At 39.6% G+C, this 21,327-nt stretch overlaps 2 protein-coding genes across 4 annotated transcripts in view; one reads left to right on the top strand and one right to left on the bottom strand.

The window, feature by feature from the left end:
- LOC144632646 (uncharacterized) overlaps positions 1-9,275 on the top strand; it is a 33,640-nt gene extending 24,365 nt beyond the window's left edge. Inside the window, exons 18-23 of the mRNA XM_078491326.1 lie at positions 576-800; positions 1,738-2,820; positions 3,273-3,662; positions 5,326-5,626; positions 5,999-6,220; positions 6,764-9,275. Coding sequence (XP_078347452.1) covers positions 576-800; positions 1,738-2,820; positions 3,273-3,662; positions 5,326-5,626; positions 5,999-6,220; positions 6,764-8,313 — 3,771 coding nt within the window. The 3' untranslated portion in view covers positions 8,314-9,275. The remainder of the gene's footprint in view (positions 1-575; positions 801-1,737; positions 2,821-3,272; positions 3,663-5,325; positions 5,627-5,998; positions 6,221-6,763) is intronic.
- Positions 9,276-11,755: 2,480 nt separating this feature from the next.
- The window catches only part of LOC144632150 (uncharacterized), a 59,278-nt gene continuing 49,706 nt past the window's right edge, over positions 11,756-21,327 (bottom strand). For 2 of the 3 annotated variants that reach the window (XM_078490751.1, XM_078490752.1), the window contains exons 11-13: positions 15,637-15,879; positions 14,530-14,607; positions 11,756-13,939 (exon numbers count right to left, since the gene is read on the bottom strand). In XM_078490751.1, coding sequence (XP_078346877.1) covers positions 13,758-13,939; positions 14,530-14,607; positions 15,637-15,879 — 503 coding nt within the window. In that variant the 3' untranslated portion in view covers positions 11,756-13,757. The remainder of the gene's footprint in view (positions 13,940-14,529; positions 14,608-15,636; positions 15,880-21,327) is intronic. The other variant, XR_013566863.1, reaches the window with a different exon arrangement.

The raw sequence follows: 21,327 nt of genomic DNA, 5'->3' as shown, positions 1-21,327 counted from the left end.
ATGATCTATTTTACTGAAAAAGATGTCTCTAATTGATTAATATCTTGGACAATGAAATAGAAAATGGGTTCAACATTATGCCCACAAATAGTGCAAAGTCTGTCACCTCTGGGGATATTGTTATATCTTCCTGTTTCAATCAGGAGTTTGTGATTACTTATTCTGAGTTTCACAAGCGTTTTTCGATTAGGATTTTTTTCTAGTCAAATCTAAATAGGGTGAAGGTGTATAACTGTCTTTAAAAGTATTATAAAGTTCTAGTTTTTTCGAATTACAGAGGGAATGTTTCCAATACTACAAGGCTAAAACGCCTTTAAGCATCATATCCCTTGGAGCGGGTGCTCACAGGCACTCATGGATTATCCATGGTTTAACATAGCTAAAGATTACCGGTACAACATAAATTAAACTATCGTATTTAATTAAACCGATTGTTTTAAAAAAAAATCTCCGAACAGTCAATAACTTGGGAATCATAGCAGTAGAACAGCCGTGATGTACGATTCGACTGTACAGCACGCGCTTCGTATCTTTATCGCATTATATAAACCCGACTCTGTTTTTGTTTTTTCAAGCCTGGTCCCAAAACAACTCCAACAAAACGCCATTGTCTCTGCAATCACTTGACGTCGTTTGCAAGTGATTTCTTCGTACCGCCAAACAAGATCGACTGGGATAAAGTTTCCCTTGAAGAGCTGCTTAACAATCCTTTGGTGTTCTCTGTGGTGTGCGGTATATTTGGTCTGTACTTCCTTCTTCTGTTGTGGGCGCGAAGAGCTGATAGGAAAGACTTGGAAAAGGTAGGCCGTGGTTAATGATGTTTCAAGTGAGATTATTATTATAGAGAAATGCTATGTTGTCATTCATTTTACCATTATAACACCAAGTACAGTGTTAGATCTCGTACACTCCCAGATTTTGGGGAGGGGTTACTCTCTATAGCGGACTAAAGGGAGTATGGTACCTTTTTAAGGCTGAAGGTATATAAAAGGGTAGTAATGTCACGTGTTGAAATATAGAAAAGAGTAGGGCAAACTGTCTTTTAGTTATTTGAGAAGACCTTTCAAAGTATCTTGAACAAAACCACCGATCCGTTGAGACATCTTAGTATTCTCGAGGGTGATTCAACTGAAAGGGGGCACCATTTTCTATGCCGGGATATGTGAAAAGGTCACCTTTTCTGTCAAAAATTGGTATGTAAAAAGAAAGGGTTTGGACCTCGAGGCGGGACCTCCCAGAACAAAATATTTCAAAGTAGCCCCCCGCCCTCGGGCATAAATTATTTAGATGCTGTGATAATGTTTAATGTTTATAAGAGTGTAGAAGGGCATAGAGGAGAAAATGAAAATTAAATTGTTAAACGATAGACGCCAATATGGCATTTTCACAACCCAGTCTCCTTCGTGGTATACTATTCTTGCAACTCTTCGGAGCGTTGCATGGCAAGCCAAAAGTTTCGTGTATTTGATTCCTCGCGTAGCTTCGCGTAACCTTTAAAACCAAAACCAATCATGACTCTGCTTACGGGCGTCTTCACGCCTTGGCGCCAGTTGCACGTTTTCCCGCGCTTGGAACCGGTTGCATGTTTTTTATGTGAGTTTTGATTGGCTCATTGCGTTATCTTCGTCTGTTGCTATTGATCAGATTTGATAAAAAGAAATCATTACTTTTGAATTGGTTTTACTATGTGTTGTATACACTGAAAATTTATTTTGTTTGATTCTCACTAAATCACAGGTGGGTGTGGCTCCTTTACCGGACAATGACCCGAGGGACACGTACATGTACGAGATAGTAGTTTACACAGGATTTTCCAGCCAAGCAGGAACATCCTCGGAGGTTCGTATGGTGCTTACCGGTGGCTTAGATGAAACCTCTCCGCGTCGTTTAAAGGACGAGGTGCCCGGCCGGAGAAAGTTCTGCCGGGGAAACGTGGATTACTTCCTATTAAGCGTCCCACGATCCCTGGGAAAGCTAAAAACTTTACGAATTTGGCACAGCAACACGGGAGAACAACCATCTTGGTACCTCCTCAGGGTGATGGTGCATGACGTGCAAACTGACGTGAAGACATGGTTCATTTGCGATCGGTGGCTGGCAGTGGAGGAAGACGACGGATGTGTAGAACGTCTTCTGAACCCAGCCAGTAAAGAGGAGCTCACCAGCTTTAACTTGCTATTCTCGACTGAAGCTCGAAAGAACTTGACAGATGGGCATCTGTGGTTCTCTGTGGTTACCCGCCCTGCCAAGAGCAATTTCACTCGAGTACAGCGTCTCTCCTGTTGCCTGTCAATACTACTTTGTACCATGCTCGCCAACGCCATGTTTTACCAAGTGGGTGACGAGTCTTCGACCGGAACAGCGGTCCATGTGGGACCCTTTAGCTTCTCTATAAAGCAATTATCCATCGGTATTACCAGCAGTTTAGTAGTACTTCCGGTCAACGTCTTGATTGTGACGTTTTTCCGGAAAGCGCGGCCTGCCGAAGCCAAGCCAGCCCTGGACAAAGATCAAGATCCACACGGTCAGTGTACAAAGTACGAAGTGTCGGGCGCCGAGAAGGCGAAAGAAAAGAGCAAAGAATCTGAAGATCCCGATGCAGACGAAGACGACAAAAAAAAGGACAAGAAAAAGAAAAAAAAGACTTTGCCGCATTGTTTTGTTTACATTTCCTATGGCTTAGTTTTCGTCGCTTGCACGGTATCGGCGACGTTTACTGTGTTTTACGGACTGACATTTGGAAAAGAGAAATCTGAGGGCTGGCTCTCTTCCATGATGATTTCATTTTGGCAGGACGTGCTCATTTCACAGCCTCTCAAAGTGAGTTTATCCTTTTGTACTGATATTTACGATTCTTCACGAGTGAATAAGCTTTGGGAGGACATTTGGCAAGAACTTAGTGCGTCCGGGTTCAAACGTCGGGAATTCTTGTCTTGCAAGTGTGTTGTGCTTTACTCTTGGCCAGTCTTGGGCAAGGCACTCTACTTCCACAGTGCTTCTCTCAACTTAGTACATGATTTCAAGGGGACAACCTGTCAAAACTGCTTGAGCGGGGGACTTTGTCTCTTATTAGCTCGTTTTCAGACGACAAGCTCCCTCGAATATAAGCTCCCCCATTTATATAAGCCCACCCAAAACCCCATACAAAATTGTATAAGCCCAGTAATAACCTGTATTTTACGGTACGTATCACGTACCAAATTAGGTAGGGCATAAACGCCGAAAATTGAACGAGACAGAAACGTTTACTTCTCTGACTGATTCATCCATAGGTGTTTGCAGCCGCCATGTTCTTTGCGGTCGTGATAAAAGATCCAAACAAAGCCGAAGAGGAAAGCGAACAAGAAGGCAACGAGCTGAACCCAGACGAAGAAGCACTCCATGATAAGAAGAAGAATAGCGAGGAAGAAAAAGCCCTTCGCAAGGTTGGCTTCGTTGACAAACCACCCAACCCAGAAAAACTCGAAGCGGCTCGTAGGCTCAAGCTTAAGCAAAAAGAAATGAAGTCCATTATCCAAGAAGTTCTCCAGTACATTTTTTTCCTTGGGGTTTTACTCATTGTTGCCTATGGCAGCCGCGACCCGATGTCTTTCAATGTGACACGTGCTATGAGGTCTGTGTTCGAAGAAGGAAAATACACAGGACTTGATGCATTTGATGAGGTATTAGAATGTTTGTTTGCTTTGCTTTAAATTCGAAAACAAGTTTGCATTGGTTGACAATTTGGTTGGAATTGCATTCACTTACTATTTTCCATAAAAAAAATAATGCTCATTCCAGAACGTCGAAAAGACAACAACATTGTGCGCTATGACAGCTTTCTACCGAACGTGAATCGTTGTGTTGCACAAAAAAACTTACTTGACGTAGTTGCAGAATTCAAATGATAACGTCCGTAGAAGTCGAGGCGAAGTCTTGAGTCGTATAAAAGATTTTGTGTTGTCACCATTTTAAATTGTCCGGCGAGACAGAAGCACTTGCGCTACCAAGTCTTACCTGCTCATTAGTCGGGTTAAAAGCAATTGTTTCAGAAAAAAAAAACACTTTAACTGCCAACAGACTCTGTAATTTAGTGCACAGTGCAATGCAAGTACTGTTTCCTCTAGACTACACTAAGCGAAGACACTGAACACCTTTTTGCCGACGGAAATCAAGGAATAAACTAGCGATATCCCACCTGCGAGGACAAGCTTTTTGTGATCTTTCTTGTGTTTCTTCAAATTCGTGAAAGGCGTTACCGGAAACTTATACGGCTCGAGATTTATACCTCGAGTAGAAATGGAAATAAAATAATCTGATTTCTTTAAAAGAAACAAACTAATCAGTCGTTCAATGTTAAAAGAATGCTTTATTAACGTAAGTCACTGGTAAGTGATTGCAAGATAAGTACAAGTGGCGGCATGTACTAAAACCCGAAACAACGAAACGAAACCACCGAAACGAAACCGCCGAAACAACCGAAACAGTCTAAACGAGCGAAACGAGACGAAATCACCGAAACAAGCAAAACCCATTACAATTATTGAGAGCTTACCGTAAACAGGCTAACCGGAGTGCATAGTAGGCTAACCTTAGTGAAACGTGGGCTAACCGGAATGTGTAGTAGGCTAACCGGAGTGTATAGTAGGCTAACCGGGGTTTACAGTAGGCTAATCGGAGTGTATAATAGGCTAAACGGGGTGTATAGTACGGTAAATGGCGGAAATCTTATGGTTTTGCTTGTTTCGGTGATTTTGTTTCGTTTCGCAGGTTTCGGTTGTTTCGGCGGTTTCGGTCGTTTCGTTTCGTTGTTTTGGGTTTTAGTATATGCCCAAGTGGCGACCGCTTTAAATTTTAATCAATATAATACATGGTGCCACGAATCGCTCGTACCGAAAAAAACACTGAATTCCCTTTAATATTTTGCCGAGCAAACTTCTGACTTCTATTTCACCGAGATAAATTATTTTGATGGTTTGCAAATTTTTAAAGTTGTTTACGAAAAGCAGTGTCATTTGAAATGTAACAGGGCATGTTTTATAGTGTCAAATTACACGTGAATAAAGAGTAAAGTTATCAATTATTTGTTTTGACTACTGTCCTAGCCATTACTCATCTGCATTCCTTATTTTGTAGTAACCTCTGTTTTATCTTGCGTCGTCAATAAAATTTTTCAAATCCTCTGGCCAGACCGATTTGCTACACAACTGTATAGCAACACTACTCGCTATCACAAAATAGATAGTGAGTAGCGTAGCCAGTCGCTTTGTAGCTTCAGTGGTGGAACATAAGTTGGTTAAGTAGTGAAAACTGGATGTTAATTGCATTTTTATTCCGCCACAACAGGTGTCAGATTTTGGTTCCTACTGGCAGTGGGTTCAAACAAGCTTTATCCCTTCTCTGATGCCGCGTTACTGGTATGGCCCTGTTGACGTCGACGACAGCGATCTTGTGAATGAAGAGGGTACAAACCGCGAAGTTACACGAATGAAGAATAAAAAGATCGCCAAGGTGAAAACAACTGGCAGTCAATATGCTAACGCGTCAACTTTGGTGTTGTTTGAATATGAGGACGGGTTCGTTGCCGATCACAGTACCGCCATACTTGTTGGAACGGCCAGACTTCGCCAACTGAGGGTACAAAAAAGTGAGTGGCTTTCTGCTTAAATGGTAGAAGCTAGTAAAAACTGAAATTAAAGGCTAGCTTAGCAGTGTTTTGACATATAAAACTCTCAATGGACGAATTGATAAGCAGATTGTTGGAGTGACTGAGTGATTAACAGACACACTGACTGACTGACCGACCGACCGACCGACCGACCGACCGACTGACTGACTGACCATGGCGTGGACTGACTGACTGATTGACTGACTGATTGATTGATTGATTGATTGATTGATTGATTGATTGATTGATTGACCAAATAGTTAATTGCAACTTACTTACGATTGATTGATTAACGTTTTTGGAATATCAAACATTTTCCTTTTCACATTCTTGGTTCTTTTTGTATTGTAGCCAAATGTAAACTACTGCCAGCATTACAAGCGCTGTTTGACGAGTGTAACGTTCCTTATGATTGGGACAACGAAGATTCAGAATCATACGAGCCATACTGGGTATCATTGCCGTCAAATGTAAGCGCGGAGGATCTGGACCCTACTCCGTGGACTTATCAGACGCAGTGGGATCTGAAGGGAACCCCTTACTGGGGACAGTTTGCTACTTACTGGGGTGGAGGTGAGTCCTTTATTGTCAAATCCAGCACCTCGTCTCGTTACTTTAGGATCTCCTGATTTGTACGTTCTATTCCTTTTCCTGGAACTGTTACAAACCCACAAGAGATTTGTTGAGATCGCTTGCAATGTAATGGCCGCATTGCAGGGAATTTTTTGGGTTAGAAGTCACTTTCTGCGGATTGACCAACAATAAATAGTGAACAACTGTTAAATCCTTCTATGTACCAAGTTCGCGACTGAAGACAGTTTAGGGTAACTTTAATATTGTAATGCGCTTTTGATCATTTCTCCTATGTTAAAAAGCGCACTTTAAATTATTATCATTAGAAAAGTTTGAGAAAACCTTTAGGGGAACTTTCTATTTCCTTTGTGTTTACATGAGAAGGATATCTCGGTACGTCAGCTTTTCTAAATCCGTTACGGCGGTTTAATCATAATTAACATAGTGAGAATATATAAACACAAAATTTCTTTGGTATTGGATTCTAAAGAGGAATTGCTTCAACAACGTATTAAGGTATGTTTTTTTATAAATTTCGTTTAGGTTACGTGGCAGACTTTGGAGCTGATCGAAAAGGAGCCGAAAAGTTATCTAAAGAGCTCACTTCTCAGCACTGGATTGACCGCTACACTAGAGCTATCTTTACAGAATTTACGATCTACAACGCACAGACAAACTTCTTCTGCGTCATCACCCTGCTATCAGAGATTATTCCTACAGGAGGGTATTACCACAGCCCTAAAATACAGACCATTCGGCTGTACCGATACATTGGACCCGAAATGGTGTTTGTAATGGCGTGCGAAATAACTTACATGGCGTTTCTGTTGTACTTCCTCTATAAGCAGGTAAAGAAATACAGGAAGGAACGAAGAGAATTCTTCAAAGACGCGTGGAACTACCCAGAACTTCTAGTCCTAGGGTTTTCGCTGTCAGCCGTGGGGCTTTACTTCGCACGTTTGGCAATCACCAAGTACAGCATAAGCAACATGCAGGAGACGCCAGACAAGTACGTTAGTTTCCAGTACGTCGCGTTCATTGATGAGTGGGTGACGGCTACAACAGGCATGGCGGTGTTTTTCTCGGTTCTAAAGTTTCTGCGTTTGTTGAAATTCAACCGGCGTGTATCTCTTCTCATGCGCACGATCAAAGTAGCGTCCGCCCCTCTGATGTCTTTTATGTTGATGTTTTTCATCTTGTTCTTGGCCTACTGTCAGTTTGCATTTGTGGTTTTTGGAACTGATAACAGTGACTATGCTTCTTTCCCAGCGACGTTAGGTAGTATGATGTCTATGACTCTCGGAAGTTTTGATTTCGATGCCTTGACTAGCTCAAGTCGAATACTCGGTCCCATTTTCTTTTTCTCATACGTGGTCACCGTGCTGTTCGTCCTCATGAACGTTTTCATTGGCATCTTAAATGACGCATTGAATGACGTGGCAAACGACGTGTCGAAGCAGTCCAATGAACATGAGATTTTAGACTTCATGTTACACACCTTCAAGCGTACTGTTGGCAAACAAGTCGGTCCTGCAATAAAGCCCAACTACAAGGAACCTAAGAACCAGTTTGAGCTGAACCTGGACAGTATCGAAGAGATATCGGAGAACGTTCAGTACGCGATGAGGAACTTGTGTATGGAGGACATCAGACAAACGAACTGGTTTGAAACCGAGAACTCCTCCAAGAAGAAGAAAATTCTGATGATGCTGGTTTTGGAAACAGACGAAGACTTCACAGAAAACGACATCTGCGACAGCATTCCTCTGTTCGATGATATCATGGGAAAGAACAACGAACAAGAGCTGATAAGGAAGCTCATTTACTACCGAGAAGAGAAGAGACTGGAGGAGGCAGCCTCACAGGCCGACGAAAACCAATCGGATAAATCTTCGGACGACGACGATGATCCATCGGAAAACGACTCCGACTCGGATGATGACAACCAGAGTGTTGCGAGTGGCGATAGTGGACCGACCAATCAGAAGCACACATTGAGATTCGTAAAACCAGCCGAGGGGACTAACGAAAGGCGCTCAGCGCGGAATAGAAGTGAAATAAAACTGAACGCCAGCGGAACGTCGGAAGTGTGAAAACGAACTGAACTCTACAAGCCTTTCGTTTGAAAAAAAAAGCCTGTTAAATTCGCCGCATTTTCAATAAGATAATTATTCTATCAGTTTTCTTCCGAAGTAAAACACATTTTACATGTTTATGCACTTAAATGACTCGTAGCCCTTAATATGGGAAAGTTTTCCACACAGCTTGACAAGTGAGTTCGATCACGGTGAGTTTTTTATTCTCCTTTCATCAGTAATAGAATTTCACGTTATATTGCTACACAATATAAAAGTCGTAAGTTCCACAAAATACTGTGTTTATTTTAAATCACTTTTTTTCAAGCACGAGTGACGTACAAGGGAAGAAGGGAACAAATTAAAATGTTACCTTTATTAAGACGACCGGAATCGCCAGTGAATACGGAAGAAGAGTTGTCAGATAAATGTAATTGGTAATAATTTGTAAAGATTACTGGAATGGCTTATATTCGATCTACTTGTAAAAATCTGGATCTGGATAACAACAATAAAAGTTAGAGCTTCATAGTCAGAAAAATTTGGTTAATAAAGAGGCCGTATGCGTCCCATGGGCGTAAAAAAGGTCGGACGCTGAAAGAATAAAGCCAAGGGAACAGAGAAAGAATTACGCTAAACAGCTGTGGAAGTTTTTGTGTATGCTTGATGGAGTGTATATTGCTACACCGGCAAACGCCTATAGATTTAAATTTCACCGGCGATTCCGTGAAAAAAAATAATGCAAAAAAATTTTAAACACGAACTTTACTGTGTTATTTTTTTCAATTAAAACGATTTGAGTGCAGTTTGATTTAAATTATACCTCCACCTAGGATTTACATATATATCCTTTTGATTAAGCATTAATAATCCTTAAAACTTAAGTTATTTGATCTGTATTTCTGCGTCATAAATTTTGTAAATAAACTTTAACTACAGTCACCTATGGCAAAATTAAAAGGAAGATAAATGCAGCGTTATGTTTGTCTCGATAATTACCTTCCTGTAAGATATGTCTACAGAAAATACCGTAAAAATATGATAATGAGCCCCTCCCCTAATTTTAAACAGTCGATCCTTCTGACAATACATTACAATCTTCCTTACATGCTGCGGCTCGTACCGTTATCACTGACGAAGTTTATGATTTATGTTTGACATTTTTCTGGCAACTTTCTGATGGCTTTTGTTTAAAGTTCAAGAACTGTAAGAGGCGGAGTTTTCAAGTTCCACGCTCGCTCTCCGACAATTTTTTATTCCACCTCCAAGAATTCTGTTATTTTCATTGGCCAGGTGAACAGAAACAATCAAACGGTTGTCTAAAAGATGTAACAAAGTTGACAAAAATAAATCAAAAACTTTGTCGTGGCAACGGTGTGATGCGAAGCACTGTAAATGTCGGCAAACACCTTTCCTAGACAAGATCACTAAGCATAAAGATACAAAACACGTCCAGTTTGTTTGTAAACCTATAAAAGATCTTCCCCTACAATTTCCGATTGTCAATCGTTCGTTAGCCTAAGGATCTTCCTCTACGATTTCCAACTTTGAACTGATTTGTTTCAACACTAATAATTAATTGCTATGCTCTGCGTCTCACGGCAGCAAAATCTATTTTAAAAAAAGAAATATGCGGTCATGTAAAAAAGTAAGATCAAGATGAACTGTATGAAGTATTCTGTGGTGTTCAACAAGTATAATGACCGTTTCAAAGCTCACCTTTCTGTCTTCGCCTTTTCTCTTTTGATTTCAATTTCGTTAATCTAAGAGAACTCGAGTTTAAGCTTAATTGAAGGAGAAACCAGGCACTGAGGAGCTTGCTTACGAAACCTTTCAAAGTGGTTTGCGCAAGCTAGGTTCTTCGCACTGTGACATAAACAAAGGAAAGTAATGCGCGCGCAGTCATCAGCCAATTGGATTATTTGAGACATTCGAGACGCACGCGCGTGTAACGATTCAAATTCGCGTTTTTTTATTCGCGGGATAGAGCGGTGCCGCTGAAATGAGAAACGGTCTTTCCATTTTTTTATTTCACTCTTTCTTATTTGCTGTCGGTGTCAATGCTCTCATTGATGGTTGTAAAATTTCGAAGCGCTTTTATGTATAGTGAGTGCTGTCAACTGATTCTCCCAAACAGGCGTGTTTAGAAGTACAATCTCTATCGAGTATTCCACATTCTTTCAACAGCTCCACTTGGAAACGTTTCTTATAAATAGGTTTTTTGTTCTCGTCAGACGTAACTGGCTACAACATACGTAAAGTTCTTTCGCATTTGGAAAAAAGAAAGACAAGCGAAATTTCATGCACACACCCTTAAGCATACGGAAGCCAAAAATTAACAGGTTTCATTAATAACAAACTATAAGGTCCTTGATCAAAGTTAATAAGTAAAAAGAAATTCTTTAAACAAGCCTGAAACAGAAACGTCCATTTCAAATTGCGCACTGCTTACTGCCGAGTAATTTTTATTTTGTTATCGCGCGAGCGCGCGCACGACTGGTGGCATGGCAGGGCTAATAACCTGTGATGTACACTCACCATAAACTTAATGACTGGTTGCACAATGAGTTTTGTTACCCCGGATCCTCGTCCAAGATTTAGGCTGTTGTTCCTCTAGGGAAGTTATACAGTGGTTCAGTCCTACACATTAGTTACGCAAAACATCTCTTCTCATGAAAAAATGCAACGAAAGGTTATCATTCACACCACAAAGATGTTATTAACTGCGTATTTACGAAGGTACATCCAAGAAACAATATGACCTTCAATAAATGATAAATGGAAACGTTTATAAAACGCACTATAAATGGGAGGTTACCAAGGAAAACATTTGGCCTCATTTGTCAATCAGCAACGGACGAAACAAAGCGCAAAATAAGTAGCAAACAAAATGACGGTCTTTGCTTCTGAAATCACTCCAAACCAAGCAGGAAAACTTGTTCTTCCAAGAAGAAAGTCGTTTTGCAAGACTGATACAACAAGTGGATCGAGCATTTTTGCTTAAATCGCCACTGGCAGTAAGAAGTGCGTTAACTGCACGACTAACCCGCGAAATTTTAACACATTTTGTTAATAACAGTGTTAATTCAGATGCTCGTCTTGTCGGTAAACGAATAAGCTTTAAGAAATTCTTTAAATTTTCAAAGAAATACTAGAGTCTTGCAGAAGTTTATGCTTCTACAGACGGCGTGGGAAGTAAGAGGCAAATCTCTTTCATAGTGCGTTTTCGTGTTTAAATATTTTATTTCACAACACACCTTAAGAACAAAGAACGTTAATCTATATAAAAATATCGCTATAAAACGGAACCTTCGTTGGCTCATAAAGCTCTTTTAAACCAGTCTAAAAATATCGCTATATATAGAAAAATAGCGTTCGCAAAGAATACTAAATGCACTTTAGACTAGTTAGCTTTGGCAACAATAATTTATCAAAACGTAAATATCTAAAACAAAATACCTTTACATATAGAAAAAAAGCGTTTTATGAAACCCGTGAAATAGTTATTAAACGTGAAGTTACCATTAGACACTCATTTCATTGTTTTCTTTTGTTTCGTTTTAAAGTGCACCTAACCCCCGAAACAATACTTTCAAAATTGATTGTACATGAGTTAGAGAGTTGAATGGTTAAAAATTTCTTCATCTCAATGTTGCGTTTTTAAGTTATGAAGGTTTATTTTTCCAATATGTTAATGAGTATGACGTCTACCCAGTCTTCATTCAATATACAGATTTTGAATGGTTCACACAAGTAGTATTTAAAAAGCATTATCATAACACTCGCAATTTCCACAATTTTTATTGTAAATTTGGTGTCTGGTAATGGCGAGTAAATAATGATATAAGCAAAACAAGTATGCTTAAAAGCCTGGGTAGACGTCATACTCATTAACATATTGGAAACATAAACCTTCATAACTTAAAAACGCAACATTGAGATGAAGAAATATTTAACCATTCAACTCTCTAACTCATGTACAATCAATTTTGAAAGTATTGTTTCGGGGGTTAGGTGCACTTTAACTATTACGCACTAACTGTTAGAAATTGTTTCACGGGTTAAATGAAATCACTCTATCAAATGCACTTCATAGACCATCTAGCTTTGGCAATGATAATTTGCGAAAACGTAAATACTAAAACAAACAAAATAACGTTATATATAGAAAAATAGCGTTTTTCTGAATATCAAATACACTTCATAGACTACTTAGCTTTGGCAATAATAATTTGCGAAAACGTAAACACCTAAATAAAATTTGCTACTATCAATAAGCCCCACTGAAGATTATTTTGCAACAGTAGGCAATATACAATTGTATTATTACTGCTTACTATTTAGCTATTGTATCACTATTTTATCTTTGAAATTTAATTGTAGCTGTATTTACTAATCTATCATTTGTTATTATGACTTGGTTTCCCACGATTATATCTTCTAAAGACTTTGATTCACTAACTATATTTAAGCAAGCGATTTACTTATTCACTCATTGATAAACTGATTAAACGATGGGATCGAAAGATTGATTGCTGGCTTGTTTGTTTGCTTAAGTTATTGATTAAGCTATAGCGATCTTCTGGTTAAAAAAATTACAGTTAAAAAAATTACATTTACAATTTAAACCAGGTAATTTCTTAACTAACTTTTTACACTTATTTCCTAGCTTGGACTGAAATTACATTTAAAAGATTTGTATTTCAAACTTCCTCAATATTAGCTATGAATGTTCTTTTCGAACTTATAATTTTTTGTAATACATTAGAAAACTACATTGCTTAGGGTTTTCCTCAATTTGAAAAGTCGCTATTTTTTCGCTTCACTCAACTCCTCCAGACTAAAATACAATCTGTTACTCGGGTTGCCTTCTCTTAGCTCATAATGTTTGCTTCTCCCTGCAGTTATAAAACCAACTCACAAGCAGGATGAGAATCGCTGCTAAACGAGAATCTAAACAGAGAGAATACCCAAGCAGTTAATTTCTAAACTTACTGATTACAATTATTTTCTAGCCCTGACATAAATTAAATTGAATATTGGTAATAAGTTTTAATCTTCCCCGATATAAGCTATCCTTGATTCTTTACAATTTATTTTACATCTTAGAAAATTTTTGAAAACAAGTTTTTCTACCTGAGCAATTTTACATTTATTTTACATCTTAGAAAATTTTTGAAAACAAGTTTTTCTACCTGAGCAAACTATACTGTCTCAAGGTTATTTTTTACATCAATTAGAATCCGCTTAAGCTGCCCTTCTTTACGTTTGACGTAGTACTGTTCTTAACTTAAAATACAATCCCCCCCTCCCCAAGTTGTTTTCTCTCAGCTCATGTTTGCTTCTGCTAACAGCTAAAAAAAACTTACCCGCAGGGTAAGAATCAATCATAATCTTCCTAATTTGAAGCTAAGCACAATATGGCTATATAGAATGAGGACTGAAGCAGCCATATGCCTATCCTACAGGAAGTCAGCAAGCACAGGTAACCCACATTCCACCAAGATGTCGTACAGTTCACCCACACTCATATGACAACAACTCAGCGCAACTTCCAGAGGGTTACGATACCGACTGTCAAAGCAACGGATGTATGCTTGATTAAAACCCAGTCTTTCTGCAACCAATTTCCACTCGTCTCCCCCTGTAAAAACAATCAACCACCACAAAGCTCAGATTAAACTGGTCTTTATTAGAATCGAATTATAAGGGAGTATCGACTTGGTAATACCAATGTTATTTTGCAAACGAAACTCCCTTTATTTTAAGAAAACAAAACAACTTTCATTTTGCTGGTGTTGAATGTTACATCGCTGCAAAATCAAAGAAAGTGATCAGGTCTAGCCAAATCTACAGCAAAAAGCAAACAAAACAGTTTGACACATAAGAGGTTCTTCTTGTTCTTTTGGCAGATGGTGATAGAGAAAAGGAAATCTCTGCTGAGCTGCTTGATTCCTTATCATGCAAGTTGCCTGCTGTTATGACAAGGCATGGCGTAAAATATCTGGTTCTCCCAAGAAAATTATCGAATTCCATCTTCATACATTGTTGGAAACCCAGGTAAATATTACAATAATCAAACTTCCATCACGACAAACACATCATTTCCATGTTGTGTCGAATATCGATACAACATGGAAAGTTGGCCGGCCGAGCACTCTTTGGTAAAGAACGAAGAAAATGTGTGCATGTGGATACTTAACAGTAGTGTATGATTAAGATCTTAAACCTTACCACACAAATGCACTGCTAGATCTGTTCTCTGGCGGCCAGGAATATCTCGAACATGGAGTTGGTTATTCAGAAGCGGGCCTGTTGAAGTACAAATTCGAATGACGGTGCACATTATTAACAGGGCGCTATGAACTAGACTACAATTAAAAAAATTGCCATGTTAGGAAGGCACCCGTTTGATTTAATAGTGAACTCAAAAATGTAACACATGATATAGTTCAAATACCCCTTGCATGCCCTCACAGGGTGGACAGGTTCTAGAAAACCACGTGCACCCTTAAAATTAACAAAAGATCAATACAATGGGATCCCAATTTTTTGAATCCCCGATTTCTCGAACTTCCCGATAACTTAAGGCAGTTTTCCTTGGATTTACTTCACTCATTCGAACAGGGCAATTTTCGTTTCCCCAGGAGACTTGAGAAATCAGAAATCCAATGTAAAAATTGGATCGCAATTGTTTGTGTAACGGATTTTAGCCAAATTTAGGCATGGAAAATGACCATCAAATTGGGTGAAATATAAAAATAACCGCTTAAAACATTGAAGGAACATTTCAATAGCATAGCAAAAAAGTGACGAAGATTGAAACGGATTGAAATACGGGTTTTTGAAACATTGTTGGGCTGAACAGTTTTCAAAGTTAGTCTTGTTTCCTTTTAACTTTAAATTATAACGCCCGGGAGACATATTTGGTTGCAATGAAGCTATGGTTTTGTCACTTTAATAGATCCATAGAAGTAATTCCTTTGCAAACATTAAGTTTAATAGCAAGTATTTGGCAAAACTTAATAAAATAAACTTAACTCAGCCGTGACACAGTCCCTTTAATACCAGTGTCGTAAAAATAGCAGTTTGTCAAGCTTTGTAACTGTTTATTGAAATCAACACAGATTTGGTTCTAAATTTTAAGAAATCGAGTGGTTCGAAATTTTGGGAATGTCAATCTGTCATTGTTGGCATCCATGGTAACTCCGCTTTTTTAAAAGTAACAAATCTATCATTTTTGTTACCGTAATCTGATGTAACACGTTTCTGTTTCCAAAAGCCCATCCGGAATGTAAGTGCTACTTGTCTGCTATGTTAGTACATTGGTACCACACCTACCTGTGGTCCCAGCTGGTACTATTTCCCTCAGATGTCTGACCACATCAAGCCTGTTTGAACACTTTGCCTCCATTGCCAGGCAACGGATCCATCCCCTGGACTCAGGATCTGGCTCCTCCAAAGAGGAATGGTTAAGTGGCAGGCTCTCTTGAAGCTGGACTAAAATGCCCTGGGCATCGCATGATTGTGATTGAAGAGATCCCAAAATATTACTAGGCAAGGCCAGGGACTTTTCTTGGTGACCTTTAGAAAAAAGTTTCCTGGTTATTGATTTACGTTAATTTACAAGGGCGAGCAGTTAAGGGCCCATTACAGTATCTTTTGGGGCCGTTGCTAGGGAAAATTCAACTGGCTGTAACTTGATATATCTTTGATTTTATTTTACCAAATTTAGACAGTAGTTTTAAAGTGCGAGTACAAGCCAGTTGATGACGTCATCGGGGCACGTCTAATGTCACGTGACCCAGAACAAAAAACTGAGTTTTTCGTAAGAAACTAACGGTTTTATTCATAGTTTGTAGTATTATTTCAATCCTTACGTTGATCTTATAAAATGCAAGCATGCGTTTTTCGTAAGCACAAAAACTTGAAAAATTAGGACGGAAAATGTGTTCTGTTGACCACCTTTTTGACCACAACTTTTACGTTGTTTTGTTTTTCCGAAAACGCATGCTTACGTTTCAAGAAAATTGTATTTTCTTTCGATTTACTGCAAAAAACAGAAGGTATGCTTTTTTCGTTCCGAGAAAAGTACGCATTTTCGTCCGTACCGGAAGTAAAATTTTACGGTGACTGATTGGTTGAAATCATCGTAATTGACATTGCCGCACTAAGTTGGCTTTCCTCGCGCTCACGTACGCTTCAAAAACTATAATTTTTGGACACGGCAAACTTCACTACTTGCTTGTATTCGTAAAGCTTTAACGACGTTTACTGTCGCTCAACTAACATGAACTGGCAATGACAAATGTAAACAGAGTCGGTCGTAAGTATTAAAAAGAGTTTAGTGTGAGTTTCTTTAGTTTCGGTTCGTAATTTGCAAATTAGCGTAAACAGCAGTAAACAGCGTTATTATGCTTTGAGCAAGAAGGCTACAATTCGTAGTTCGGTTGAATAAATAGTTAACGTTTGTGAGCTGAAATGTTTTTATACAGGTGTTTTATATAGTTTACTTTTCGCAGTTTTGTACCTTTGTGAATTTGTCATGTGGTAGGACTGCTGTACTAATCATTTTAGCAGTTTCTGTAAGCAATTTACGGCAGATAAATCGAGTTCATTCCTAATAGTCCAGCCATATGGTGAAAAAATTGTGCACTTCGGGGTAAAAGCACCAAATTTGGCATGGTGATAGTATTTAAGTTGCTGAACAATATTAGCTATGGACCCCAGCCAGGGGGGTGATTTTGTACTTAGGGGGGTGGGGTGGTTACATTTTTCAAAGAAATGACTGTAATTCAAGAAAAAAAGGTGTACAGTTGAGCCGAATTTGTTATGTGTAGTAGTACTTACTTACTATTCAGGTTGCTGAACAATAGTAGGTATTTACCCCAGCAAGGGGGGTATTTTTAGTACTAAGGGGGGTGGGGTGGTCACAATTTTCAAAGGAAGTACTGTAATTCAAGAAAAAGGTGTACAGTTATGCTGAATTTATAAGATGTGATAGAACTTGCTTACTGTTCAAGTTCCTGAACAATATTAGGTGTTGTCCCCAGCAAGGGGGGGGGGAGATTTTTTGTACTTAGGGGGATGGGGGTGGATACAATTTTCAAAGAAAGTACTGTAATTCAAGGGAAAAAGTTGTATATTTGAGCCTAATTTGTTAGATGTGATAGAACTTGCTTACTGTTCAAGTTGCTGAACAATATTACGTATTGTCCCCATCAAGGGGGGAGGTTTTTGTACTTAGGGGGGGGTAGTTGCAATATTGAAACAAATTGCTGTAATTTACCGAAAAGGCGAAGAGTTGAGCTGAATTTGCCATACTAACAGTGCACGATGTCCTGAGATATGTCATCTGGCAGGGGAAGGGGTGGGGGAGTACATACCATGTTTTTTTTACTTTGTAAAGTAAGCAAACTTAATCCTCTCCCTTGCATTCCCCACCGCATGTACGAAGCGCAGTCCAAGACATGCCAGTCTTGAACAATGTTCTTTAATTGCAACCTAACTCAGGTTTGCACCCTCATATCACTAGCAACCTGGCATACTGTTGATACTTCAGGTGATGTGGTCCACTGAGGCTTCCATGCATCTGACTCAGATTGTGCCCATCCCCATTCACTTAGATAAGGTAGTCAGGATTAGATACAGCGCACTGTCCTCAACAATGACCAGCTTGGAAGGCCACTATGTTGTTGTGTTTGTACTAATGCATCAGCAGTAGGGGAGATGTTTTCTAGGGTGCGTTCCTTCTGTGCAAAATTTTTCTGGCATCATTGACTCCTTGGCACGGGCTTGCTAGTCATACAACAGAACCACCAATCCTATTCAGCACAGGCATAGCATTTAGAACATCCTGCACACTAGGCATTTTGCTAAGGACCATGAAAGCTATAGTGGCTTCTCCATAGGACATCCATGTGGCCCATACTGTGCTCTTCCCTTGTCCTTAGAATGCTGATGTCTAATCACAGCCTGTAAAGGTGTGCAACACTTGAGATTTCTCATCTTCAAGAGGCCCAACTCCAAATGCAATTTATATCTCCAGAGCAAGCACTACTGCAACACCAGTGTCTACTGTACAAAGAATTATCTTGTCAATACCTTGCTTTGCACGCACAGATAAAATCAGCTCTGTTTTGTTGGACTCTTCCTTCAGAGATTCTCCCCAGCTATCAGGAAGCCTTACATCTGCTTCTTAACTCTGCGACGGACACCTCTTCCACGCTTGTCACGAGTTTGGTATGATATCAATCTGCTGCACACTCGGTAGCTGGTTACTGATTTGCGGCAAGTTAACTTGATATGCATAGCTAGAGAATGTTTTACATGTTCCAGATGGCTTTAATATGTTGACAGGAGCAGTACCATCGATAAGCATCCCATCTACTACTGGAGTTATAGATTGGTTTGGTGTCAGTTTTTCCATACACTTCATCAAGTCGGACTTAACGCTTACTTGCAGGTCGCCAGAATAGAAACAGATGTAAGAATGCCTGCTAAGTGGGGAGAATTTCTGAAGGAAGAGTCCAACAAAACAGAGCATATCTAGCTTAGGAGATGATCACGTTGCCATGTGAAGCAAACAAAATGTATTCTATCTACAAGCAACACTCACATATTGTCATCCTCAGTTGATGTTACGCCTGAAATATCACCTTGCATGCACAAGGAGGCTGCTACAAGGCTAGTTTTAATTGCATCTGATTGTGCACGGCAAGGTAACTCTTCGTACAGAAGACACTAATGTCACAATGCTCGCTATTTCCAACTTAAATGTAAATCAATTAAGAGTATAGTGAGATGTGATTGCATTTGGAGTCGGTAAGCAACACTTGATATCGTCAGGCCTCTTGGAGATGAGAAATCACAAGTGTTGCACATCTTCCACGCCTTTACAGGCTGTGATCAGCATTCTAAGGACGAGGGAAGAGCACAGTATGGGCCACATGGATGTCCTATGGAGAAGCCACTATAGCTTTTCATGGTCCTCAGCAAAATGCCTAGTATGCGTTTGCTGGAAAGATTTGTGGTGCTGTTGTATGACCAGACAAGTCCGTGCCAAGGAGACAATGATGCCAGGAAAGTTAGTTTTTGCACAGAAGGTAGGACCCTTGAGAACAACCCTCTACCGCTGATGCATTAGTACATTAGTACAACACAACAAGATAGTGGCCTACCAAGCTGGTCATTGTTGAGCACAGTGCATTGTATCTAATCCTGAACTACCTTCTCTTAGTGAATGGGGATGGGCACAATCCGAGTCAGATGCATGGTAGCCTGGGTGGACCACATCACCTGAAGCATCAACAGTATGCCAGTGAGCTGGTGAAATGAGGGTGCAATGCTGGGGTTACAGAGAACGTTGTAAATATTAGAAATCTGTCATGTCTTGGACTGTGCTTTGTTAATGCGGTGGGACATACGAGGGAGAGGATTTAGTTTGCTTACTTTACAAAGTCAAAAAATACCATGGTACGTACTACCCCACCCCTCCCCTGCGTGCTGGTTATACACCCCGTTTGTGAAAAACGTCTGGTTGGAGTCAGATTACATATCTCAGGACATCGTGCACTGTTAGTATGGCAAATTCAGCTCAACTCTTCCCCTTTTCGGTAAATTACAGCAATTTGTTTCAATATTGCAACTACCCCACCCCCTAAGTACAACCCCCCCTTCCCCCCCTTGCTGGAGACAATGCGTAATATTGTTCAGCAACTTGAACAGTAAGCAAGTTCTATCACATCTAACAAATTCGGCTCAAATATACAACTTTTTTCTTGAATTGGAGTACTTTCGTTGGAAATTGTTACCACCCCACCCCCCTAAGTACAAAAAATCCCCCCCACCCTTGCTGGGGACAATACCTAATATTAACAGAAACTTTAACAGTAAGCAAGTTCTATCACATCATATAAATTCAGCATAACTGTACACCTTTTTCTTGAATTACAGTATTTTCTTTGAAAATTGTGACCACCCCACCCCCCTTAGTACTAAAAATACCCCCCTTGCTGGGGTAAATACCTAATATTGTTCAGCAACCTGAAAAGTAAGTAAGTACTACTACATAAAACAAATTCGGCTCAACTGTACACCTTTTTTCTTGAATTCCAGTCATTTCTTTGAAAATTGTAACCACCCCACCCCCCTAAGTACAAAATCACCCCCCCCCTGGCTGGGGTCCATAGCTAATATTGTTCAGCAACTTAAATACTATCACCATGCCAAATTTGGTGCTTTTACCCCGAAGTGCACAATTCCAGTATTTTTTTGCACCATATGGCTGGACTATAAATATTTATTCGGTAACTGCGTATAAAAACTATCTTATCTTCGTTTCGCGGACGAAATAAATCGCTGTTTTTGCTATGAGCCTGGTTTAGTTCAGATGACAATGCTTCAATTTTTGCCCGTGGCTTTCACAGATTTCTTCAGTGAGCTGAATGCTAAACCGATGAAAACACGGCAGCGCCGCACATTCGCATGTTTTCTAATGCATCGGCACTGCTGTTAAGAATATTTCGGCGGTTTCGGATACTTGCTTCGGGCTTCGTATGTGTTTTGCAATCATTTAGTATGAAAAACGTTTTTTTATTTCCATTTACCCAGTTTGCTTTTACTGCAGAACAAATTTCCGTGATAGGAATATGATTCAGCCGAAAGGGAACTAAACTCGCGTAAAATTTAGCCGCTAATGCGAGAAAACCGGAAATAAAATTGCACTTGCGTGGCAACCGCGTAGCTTGGCAACGAGATACTGTAATGGGCCCTTAACAGACTTTCTATTTTTTGAGATTTTGGTGAGCTGACGAAAGAATCGCTATTACAGTAAGAATCAGTGCAAAACAAAGAGGCCCACACATTCTTTGAACTTCTGTGGAAATAGAGAGGCTGTAAACAATCTTCTAACGACTAACGCAATATATGATAAACTAAACTGGCCACGTCGGGGATTTTGAAGAGAGACGAAGAAATTGCATTTAGACAAGAAAATGAATACCGCCTCATTTGAAAAGCAAACGTTAAAGG

This window comes from Oculina patagonica, chromosome 12 (genome assembly GCF_052425735.1).
Source record: "Oculina patagonica isolate OP01 chromosome 12, crgOcupat, whole genome shotgun sequence".
Classification (NCBI taxonomy): Eukaryota; Metazoa; Cnidaria; class Anthozoa; order Scleractinia; family Oculinidae; genus Oculina; species Oculina patagonica.
Note: the sequence above shows the minus strand (reverse complement) of the source record. Positions and strands in the feature narration are given on the sequence as shown.